Below are 10,701 nucleotides of genomic sequence, written 5' to 3'. Positions count from 1 at the left end.
TCGGAGTCGTGGGTGCGCTCCATACAGCACATCACTACTCCGGACGGCTCCGACGGCTCCGGACGGCTCCGGGCGGAATCGACGGTTTGAATTTTTCGGAATCGGAGCCGAAGTAGCAATGCTCGGAAGCGATTCCGAGCCGTGGGTGCGATTCCGGTTAACCATCACTAGTCTGCGGCTCTCCTATGTAGCAGAAGCCTACCAAGGGATCGAGCAGGCGACAGAGAGCCTCGGATTGCAGATAAACGGGGCAAAGACCAAACTGATGGTGGCAACATCAGCGGGCCTATCAATAAATAATCAGAATTTACGTAGGCGTGACGTGCAGATAGGTAAACGCACTTTTGAAGTCGTCCCACAATTCACCTATCTTGGGTCAAAAGTCAGCCACGACAATAGCATGAAAGCTGAGTTGCGCGCAAGGATGCTGCAGCCGGAAAAATCAGTTCACCTCAAAGAACCTGTCGCGACGGACGAAGCTGGGACTATATAGTACCTATATAGTACCAGTACTCATATACGCCTCTGAGACATGGACACTGTCCAAATCTGACGAAGCCCTCTTAGCCGCGTTCGAGAGAAAGATGCTCAGAAGGATACTTGGCCCCGTATGTGTGGAAGGACATGTGAGGAGCCGCTATAATGACGAGCTATACGAGATGTACGGCGACCTCACTGTCGTACAGCGTATAAAGCTCGCCAGGCTCCGGTGGGCTGGCCATGTTGTACGCATGGAAACGGACGACCCAGCCCGTAAAGTCTTTTTAGGCCGTCCACAAGGACAGAGGAGGCGTGGTAGGCCCAAATTGAGGTGGCAAGATGGCGTGGAGGCGTCCGCCATTAAGGCCGGGATAACGGACTGGCAGACGAAGGCGCGAGACCGTGAGCGGTTTCGGACACTCCTGAGGCAGGCCAAGACCGCAAAGCGGTTGTAGCGCCGGAGAAGTAGGGGAAAGCGGGGCAAAATGGGCATGTTAAGCAGTTTACTGAATATTCCTTTAAATATGCCACAAAACACAATTTTTCTTTCATTATTGTATGCCTCCACCCTTTATCTATGGATTGAAATTGCCACATTGAAAGAAAACAACTTAAAATCATGAAAACAATGAAAAATAAAAGTTGATGTTTTACGAGAAGCTATTTTGACACGCGGGGTAAAATGGGCATAGCCCTGGGGCAAAATGGGCATATGTAAACAAACTTGGAAACGTCAAAACACTGGGGCAATATGGGCCACAACAACGGCGCTTAGGTGATGGTCTATGCTTTTGCGCACGTTTTGTGAAATGTATTTTCGTTCTATCTTTTGTTTTGCTGGTCAGAAAAGCCCTTAAAATTCTTCCAAAAATATGTTATCGACATTAAAACAATTTTTACACGTTGAAATCTACAAAATTGAAACTTTTCAAGCTGTGGCTGTCATCATTATTGAGGCGACAAATACAACACCATAGCCTCACCAAGCGCCAGATGTCAAAAGCATCTGCCCATTTTGCCCCAAGCGTAACTGTCCATTTTGCCCCACGTGAAGCATTTTTGTATTTTTTGTTATATTAGTAAAAATACGAATTCAATCGCCTTGATTGCTTCAGACAAATTGTAAAGAAATATCATATCTTTAAAAATATATCATGAAAAACTTCAACGCATCCCTGTGACACACGTTTAAGCTTATTTTCGAAGTGGGAAAAATTACATCAATATACTGCTAAACCTTATTTTGCATTTTTCTTAGTTATTTGTTATATAAGGGTTATGAAACTTACATGGTGTTCATAGAACACTCTAATGAATGCATTTTTAGCATTGGAAAGTATCTTTGTAGTCAAATAATGCTTAAATAGAGGGTGCCCATTTTGCCCCACATGCCCATTTTGCCCCGCTTTCCCCTAAGTAAGTATTTGTTGAGATGTTTAGTCCTGTTATATCTTTGTTATTAATCAACAGTTGTTTATCGTAGTTCACTGTGTTTATTTCTGCCTCGTGATTTGCTTCCTTACTCGTTGGCTTCCCGTGTGTTCTCCCTAACAGTTCTACTTCCTGAATCCCCCTTTTATCCCAAGATTTCCACACTGTAAGGTGAACATACCTGCCCTTGAACTGTCACATTCTTGTTCCCATTGCACACAACAAGTCCATGGTGTTAAAATAAAAATTTATAAATTTTTAGTTTAAGAGAGAAGTAATAAAAAATATATCATACACACTAATAATTTATTTTACTCCTACGCTAACCTAAACTCAATCCAAAAACTAAATATTTTTTTTTTAAATTTATCTACGTTTTGCTGAATAAAAATAATTTCTTTATTTTTTTTAGGAAGTGTTTCTCCAAATCTTGCGGAGGCAGGTTGAAAAATGTTTAAGGGGATCTTGGAGAATTGCTAGAATCGAGAATGAACTGTGGAGAGATGAACTTCGACTGTGTAGAGATGAACTTAGAGATTAAAGATTGAAACCTATGAAATAATTTAGCAGCAATAAAGAACTTATCGAAATAAGAGCTAACGAAACTGGAAGTAATTTAGAACGCTTATCTGAATAAATTTGTCCAGTGTGCAGTGTCGTGTCTCAACCCAAGGGAAACTTTTAACATTTTTGTTCCGAAAGTGTGTATAGTGCTTCCGTTAGCGGCTGAAAGTTTATTTATTGGTGTTTTAGTTATTTTTCCGAACATATACTGAGGAATAACTGAAACATCTGCCCCTGAATCCATTAAATAAGTAAGTGCACTGAGAGGATCATGAACGAAAAGTCGACAGGAATGTTTACCAATTGAAACTGGCAGGATTGCTCCGAAACCTGTCAATAACGAAGCAATCTCTAGTTTTTTTCATTAGATTTCCAGAAACACGGTTTGACACAAGAATTTGCTTCTTTCCTATATTTTTGATGGTACCAACAGAACCTAGCTATAATAATTCCCAATTATTATGGGATCAAGGTTGCTACACCAGCTTTTCAAAATAATTTTTCACATGGTATAGATGTTCCCAGAATACGAAGAATTGTTTTGGTGAGTGCATAAATTTACGGATATTTTGAACGATGAATTCTCTATCATTCCAAAGGATCATTTTTTATGTCTATGTTTCTTATTTTAAAATAGCTATTTAACTCATTTGTTGCTAATTCTAAAGGGCTTTCTATCTCGCATTATGCGTTATTAACCCATGTTATGAACTCACCAAGTAACAAGTTTGCCTCATTGTCTTTATTGTGTGGTCCTTGTGTATTGTGGGAGTTTGAAACGGAATCAACTCTTTTATAATTTGTTCGTATGTTTCCCGATATTTTAAAGGTTCTTCATGGGAAACTTGTTTTTTTCCTAGGATCCAACAACATAGATTTTGCTATCATTTGATTATTGGAATAAATTTCCAACCGTTTTTTACGCCTTCTTTAATATTTGTCACGAGATTGTCTACTCCCGGAATAGTATTATTAGTTTCGTTTAATTTACGTATTCTCATCTTACCTAGTAGGCCTCCGTGAGACGCAGTAATATTTTTTCTGCTGAAACCATGTTAGTAGCTACATCAAATATTTTTGAAGCGTTTAATAAATGTTCTAAAATATACCAGTCTATTGTTATAAGATCTAAGGTGTTTAATTTGTCTGCACAAGCAACAGTAGTTATTTTATTCTTTTTAAAACTGTTTATCATATCTTACGATGATTTCCATCGCGTTGGAACATCCTGCATTAACTTTAAATTTGGTAAATTAAATTTTGACTGGGTATCAGCTAATTCATTAGTGGCTTTTAAACTCTTCTTAAAATACATAACTATCCTGTTTACTTAATTAACGGTAGATATGATAGATTTTTTAATGGCATCTTTAACAATTAAATTTAAACTATGAGCAAAAAATGCAACGTGATTAAATTCTAATTCTCTAGCCGCGTTTTTCATGTTGACCGCATTATCGGTAACAATACCAATTATTTTGTTCCTGAATTTCGTAGTTATTATCACTTCCTTGATACAAGCCGCTATATTTTGCCCACTATGTCATAGTGATATCTCGGAATATTCTAAAAGGTACGAACGATATAGATAGGTATTTTGTAATTTTTATCTATAAATTGTGCTGTTAAACCTAAAAAACTTGTATGATTTATGCTTGTCCAAAGGTCGTTATTATTTTTCCGATCCATTTCGTTTTGATGAACTTTTGTGTCCGAGGCGACAATTGAAGATGGTTTATTATCAGATTTTTTGACGCGTGGATTTGTTGGTTTTTAAGCTTATAAAGACGTTGACTCATTTTCAGTATTATACGGTCGATTCCACTGACTTTGAACTCTTCCTGTTTTCGCGGATCTGGACGAATGTTTCGGAATTGTGACAAAATGACGTCGTTTTCCTGGTTAAAGATTTCGCATATATTGTATTCCTACTCTGCGTTTGGTTTTGGCGATAGGTGGCGATATGTACCATTACTTGAGATATTTCAAATAAACTATTCGGTCGCCGCTTTTTTATCATATTCAGACCATTTGTTGAGGCGTTTTCAACAGAATTCTTTTTTTCACCCGAATGTATTATAACGTTAGTTTATTGTAGCTAAAAATTCAGTCGCTTGGTTCGGAGATCGGTGAAAAAATGGCTAAAGATCGTAGCTTTTACAACTTTCGGGAATATTCGTGCTATCGGGACTGCGAGGCCCGATCGTTACCAGCAGATAGCCACACGACTCCACTTCGATAGTGTCCTCTATCGCAGTGGTCTCCAACTTATCCGCGGACCACTTGTGGTCCGTAGCGTTAGCAGAAGTGGTCTGCGAATAGATTTTGTTTTTAAAGAAAAGCTCATTATAATACACATCGTGCAATATTTGAAAACAATGAAGACAAAATTTTCAACAGGGATCAGACGTAGAATAAGATTTAAACATATTTTTGATCAAAAAGCTGTGAACTAAGTCTAAAAACTACATGCGCAGGCACAGGCAGGTCTTGACGGGCAGCGGTTGTTGTGACAAAAGAAGAATAAGAAGAAGAAGAAGAAGGTACTGGAAGGTAATCGCCTGATTTTCAACGATCTCCAGTCCCGGATCATTAGGATATTCGTTCTGATTCAAACTAGGCACGATTATTACAAGATGTTTCACGGTTTCTGAAGGCTTCAGATTCTAAAAATACTTGTTTACTCGTACTTTCAAAATATCCTTTAGTAGATCATTGTATACGAAATCAGCCGGTCTCGTGGTACAGTCGTCAACTCGTACGACTTAACAACATGCCCATCATGGGTTCAAGTCCCAAATAGACCGTGCCGCTTTACGTAGGACTGGCTATCCTGGTAATCCTAAAGTCACTGAAAGCCAACCCCAGAATCGGTACAGCCAGGCCATGACCGACAACGGTTGTTGAGCCAAAAGAAGAAGAAGAAGATCATTGTATGGAAAGTCTGGACTGTCGAACGTTCCATCCAAACGCGCTATGATAGCCAGAACGTGTCGCAAGCCGAAAATCACATTGGTAACTGTTGCAAAATGTTTTTATAATGTGATACTTACCATCTCTCAATTTATCTGAAGGTCTTAAGTCGTACTGACTGACTATCTGACGAATGGGATGAAAGGGACGAATTAGTCACGAAATATTGGTTTATGGATTTATCTGTTTTTTGTTTGTTTTATATTTAAATAAAAATAAACAATATCGCTTTGACCAGTAAATAAACTTAAACCCCCCTCTTTCCACTGTCACCAAACACTATCTACGTCATGCACATCAATTGATTGAAAAATATTACTTCATGTGCGATCCATGCAGTTGCTAACGCTTTCAATAATAAAGGGTTAAATAAGTGATTTGAGACAATGAGGGTTGATATAGTGTTGTCTTTTCGGGTGAAATTGAAGATAGATTTTACAAGAGAGTGACAGTTTTCTGCCAAGGTGCTACTTGGTACAGCAGTACAAAAACACCATTCGTTTTTATCCTGATTGATTGCAATCAGTGCTTGTCGAACACGAACCCAATTTTGTTTAGGTTGTTGAGGCTAGTGGCAGTCCGCACATTGTTACCCCGTCCGGTCAGTTCAGAGCCACGACGTGATTCTGACTTGGAGCGTAGCGAACTTTTGTCGCTGGCCGTCGATTCACTCAGCGTGTTGTGCACTGGCTTAGAAGTGACGGATATGTTGAGAGCAAACTTCATTTCGGCCTTGAGCGCATCCCAGGGCGTTATCTTTTCCTCGACCGCGACCTTTCGCACGTTCCACAAGAACTCAAGAATGCCGATGATGAAGGCACAGAAACATCCGAGAGCGAGAACAACAAAAACACCACCTACGTTGCCTATGCCGAGCTCGTTTTCCCCGGCCGAGTTGGGCACCTCGGTACACTGGCCGCCGCCACGCATTTCCTTCCACCAGCGCGTTTTTAGCTGATGCAACTTGCCTTCCTCCTGCATCTTTAGTACCGCTCCACTTATCGCGGTACGGTAAGGCGAGTCTGGAAATCATAAAAAAAGATAGAAAGCCCCTAGCGAATCGAGATGGTGGCCGCTATAAAACGAGCAACAGAGGTGGCTCTACTTACTGACTGGCATTGCGATACCATACCCCTTCGAGTCTAGCAAGCCGCCGATTTGCGTCAGATCACAGTACCGCTCGGTAATGTACTCGAGCGAGGTCGACTCCATCAGAAACGCGTACATCCGCTTGCCCTTGATGACACGGTCCCGGCCTTCGTCGTTGCTTTTGGTAAAAACGGATGGTCGCACCGATTCCATCGAGGCCCACATTCGCTGGTAGGTGGAGAAGTTCGACGTCTGGAAGAATGCCATCGTGCTGCCGCCCATAAGCACACCGTACTTAATTTTGCTCTGCTTGGCCAAATCCTCGGCCGACTCGATCGTTGCATCCATACGCTCCATTGTAAGGAAAGCGGCCAGATTGGCCGTATATGACGACAGCATGATCAGGGCGAAAAACCACCACATACCGGCTACCAGGCGGGTGGAGATTGCTTTTGGAAGTATGTCACATCCCTGTCCCATAATCGAGCCCATTGTCAGCCAGAGCGCGTTTAACATATCCCAGATGTTTTCCACCTCGTCGTTGTCCTGCTTACAGGGGTGCGGATTCTCCCAATCGGCTGGTGCCATGCGCGACAGCACAAAGAGTAGGACCGAAACGCCGAGGTACGCAGTCGCCGTGTAAATCCAAACGTCCAGCGAAAGGGGTGAGAGAAATGAGAACAGATCTTTCGGCTGTTGGACCGGTTTAGCGTATAGAATGCTGATACCTAAAAGAAAGGAGTAATAAATTATTAGTATGCACAGTCAGGATGTTCAGCAGGAATAAAATATCAAACCTAGCGTCATGAAAGGCATAGTAAAGTCTACAGCTGTCCTTCGCTCGTACGTTATTGTGAGGTCGCAAACGGCCAGGTCCGCTTTCTAGAATGAGTTCAATGGACAGTTCTGAATAAAAATAAACTTGAATTGAGGGCTCCAATGTCGCGCACTTACACGATCCAGCAGATGCTTCACGAGGCCGTCCCACTTTTTCGTAACTTTGTTGTACGACCCGTACTTCCCGTCCGGTACCAACTCCATCCGGTACTGGAACCCAAGAATTTTCGAAATCCCATCAATCAATTCTAGCGAGTAGCCCTCAAACCGATTGTTGCCCTCGAGAAATTCGCCATCCTTTTTCTCTCTGTCCGTCGGGAAATCAAGATGGACGTCAGATTTTTGGATCGAAAGTTTCAGTAGTATAACGTATAACAATGTCTCACTCACTTGAACATTAGAAATGGTGCACCTATACGAGACGCAACGATGAACGTTTTGTTTTGCAGTGATTCCACGATCTGGGAGTACACCTCGCCCTGGCTGCGCGTATAGTTGACGCCGTGCGTGGGATCCCAGGTCGCAATCTTCTTGAAACCCTCATCTTTGCTTAGTTCAATTATGTCCAGATGGAAATGAGCCCGCCGCCCAAAATCATCAAAGATGATAGGTCCGGTAATTCCGTGCTCGGTTTTCTGCCAAAAGAAGTAAGCATTATACGCGGCGCATCAATTTATTCCATTGTGTAGGCTTGTATGTATACCTACCACCTTCATGTAGTTGATGATGCGCAATCCGAACGGCCACTGACGCAAGTTCTTGCTACCACACGACAACTTCGATGGTGTGATCTCCTCCGTAGCGTCCAGCTCCCGAATTGCGGTCGCGTAAATTTTTACCGCATCGTTATAAAGGGCCGACTCGGTGTGCACGTGCTCGGGCGAAACACGAAACTGCCGCTTCATACGCGCCTCACCCTGCTCCCAATCATGCACTGCATTCTTGATGTCGAAGCTCTTGGTGTCCATCAGTCGGAGCGCGGTGATGTTGGAGCGTGAGTACCGTAGCTCCTCGAAATCGATCGTGTGCGCATCGAGGGATGTGATGATATAGCTCTGATACTCTTCGAGCATCTTCACCTCCTTCGCTTGGCGTAGTAATTCCAGTATCCGATCTGGGCGTATCTCTAGTATGATGTGCGACTCACCCGACGTCTGAATGTCCTTGAGCAGTGGCCTATAGTCAGGATTGTCGTCAATCTGTCGGACCGTGATCGGTGAATCGGACGGCCCATGTATCTGCAGTATGTCCTTCAGTCGCATCAGCCCCTCATCCGAGTCATATATAATGGTAAAGCTCTTCCAGCTGTAGTCGACGATCAGGTCAGCAAGGGCTCGCGACAGCACGTCTGCCTCAGGGTACAGGTTGATCGTCATGGCCTGCAGATCTGGATCGAGACCGCCAAACGGTTCTGGATCCCAATGCGTAATGATGTGAGGGATCTCAAGTGTTTTGCAGATAGATCCGACGATGCCGGACGTCAATATGGAGGAAGGACCAAAGACGGCTGTCACACCTTCCGCCGCCAACTCGCACACCTTACGCTCCGTCTTGTAGCTGTCGTCGGGAGACACGTAACGCACGATCGGCACGAGCTCGAAGTGCTTCTCGTGCATATTGACCCGCTCGATCGCATACCGGAACGCTATTTCGGACTCGTAGCTATGATCTGGGACCTGGTGAAATATAGCACCTGTCATCAGGTAGGGCGAAATAAAAAAAGAGGAAAGTTGTCAGTATCCAGCGTACTTCTAATTTTAGGAGTCATTGACTTTTAATTTATATAGAAAAACTAATTACAGCCACTTTAAACCATGTAGAGATACATTTCACAAACACAAATTCATGCAAACTCACCGACGGGAATTTCACGCTTGCCGTCAACATAACCACACAGGACGTGTACGAGCAGGAGAATCACGGATAGAAAATTGAATCCCATTACACGACCCAAACACTGCATCTTGATGCAACGGTACGCGTTACACACAAGCGAACATACAAACACAATAATTTATAACACAAAATAAATGAGTTTTTTCTTTAGAAAACTGCTTCTGGGATCGACCTCTCTGTGTATCGGATTGTGCTACAATCAGATATTGGTCGTACTGTCAGTTGTCACGAAATAGCACTAGCACGCATGAACAAACGCACGCACTGTATGATCAAAACAAGGGCCCAAGAAACACACACAAACACACACACGGTCGCACCGGTCTGGCAAGCGGTTACGAGCACACGGGCAGGAACGGAATGCTACGCAACACGCGCGGTCGTCATGTGCAAGATCACCTGCAGTCGCGGCGGGTGTTTGTCGTGCAACTGAAGTGGCCGCATGCCAAGATTGCCCATGCCGTTTGCCATCTGCCCCAATAGTGAAAAAAAACCCTCACGCACGGACAGCAATGGAGAAGATATAGTAGCGCGACAACAAAAATAGCGCGCACGTTTCACGCAACTCTCGCGCACCTTTTATGCTACGCCGCGTCACGTTAACGGAATCGTTTTCCTCTGAGAGCTGGCAACTACTGACCATCAGCTGAAATAGGAGAGCAAGCGCACGGTTTGTTTCAAATGCAAACAAAATATCAAAGCCAAACAGATGCGCGGCAGCACACGACTGTTTCAATGTGTAGCTATTTGTGTGGTCTCTATTTTTAACCGAACCGAAAAGGAAAATTAACGTTGAGAAAATAGCTAGAAAATCACGCTGGATGAGGAAAAAAATTGAAGAGAATATTATTTAACGTTTCATAGACGGTGTTTGTCTTTACCCAGTGTATAATCAGAATGAAAATTGTTGTTGTCATCTAAAATGGAGCTGCATAAATCGAAGAAAACCGGACAATAATGTATTTAACCCAAAATGGGGTTTTCAGTTCGGTTCTCCGGTTTTTCGATTGTAGCACTACTGCACAAGAGCCATTTTTTGGGATGAAATAAAAAAATCAACTTTGTAATTACGCAGTTCCAAATGATAGGTATCAATTTTTAGGGTTGAAGTACGACAAATGTCTAATATGAGGTATTCATCGCAGAAAAATCTGTGGTTTTTTAGAACATTTGTAATCTTTGAAACTTTTTCAAATATTAACCGAATTTGATAAGTATATGCAATTTGAAAAGGATATTTAGTCAGTATTAAATTTTTTTTAGTATTATTATTTAGTATAGTATGATTATTTTTAGTATTTTAGTCAGTATTATAATCAGTCGGTCAGTCAGTATTAAGTATTATCAGTATTAAAAAAAAACGACATGATGAAAACTTAACATTTATTTGTTATTTGACTAGTTGTCATAATGGTAGATTCGCCATTCATA

The 10,701-nt window shown here is 42.2% G+C and overlaps 1 protein-coding gene across 1 annotated transcript; it reads right to left on the bottom strand.

Annotated features, from left to right (window-relative positions):
- Nucleotides 1–5,614: 5,614 nt before the first annotated feature.
- On the bottom strand, nt 5,615–9,919 carry LOC120958173 (glutamate receptor ionotropic, kainate 2-like). The gene is made up of 7 exons (XM_040380780.2): nt 9,232–9,919; nt 8,082–9,067; nt 7,765–8,009; nt 7,492–7,681; nt 7,335–7,419; nt 6,558–7,265; nt 5,615–6,470 (listed from the first exon to the last, which is right to left on the bottom strand). The coding sequence occupies exons 1-7, from the start codon at nt 9,335–9,337 to the stop codon at nt 5,971–5,973; spliced, it is 2,820 nt and encodes a 939-aa protein (XP_040236714.1). The 5' UTR covers nt 9,338–9,919; the 3' UTR covers nt 5,615–5,970.
- Nucleotides 9,920–10,701: the final 782 nt, after the last annotated feature.

Source organism: Anopheles coluzzii, chromosome 3, assembly GCF_943734685.1.
Source record: "Anopheles coluzzii chromosome 3, AcolN3, whole genome shotgun sequence".
In the NCBI taxonomy this organism is placed as follows: domain Eukaryota; kingdom Metazoa; phylum Arthropoda; class Insecta; order Diptera; family Culicidae; genus Anopheles; species Anopheles coluzzii.
This window is presented reverse-complemented; position numbering and strand designations above follow the sequence as displayed.

Excerpts from the sequence above, each read along its gene's own strand:
- LOC120958173 (XM_040380780.2), bottom strand. The coding sequence starts at position 9,337 with ATGCAGTGTTTGGGTCGTGTAATGGGATTCAATTTTCTATCCGTGATT. Across the intron at positions 9,068-9,231 it reads CAAGCGTGAAATTCCCGTCG|GTGCTATATTTCACCAGGTC; the intron begins GTGAGTTTGCAT and ends ACCTGATGACAG. Across the intron at positions 7,682-7,764 it reads GCACCATTTCTAATGTTCAA|AGAGAAAAAGGATGGCGAAT; the intron begins GTGAGTGAGACA and ends CCCGACGGACAG.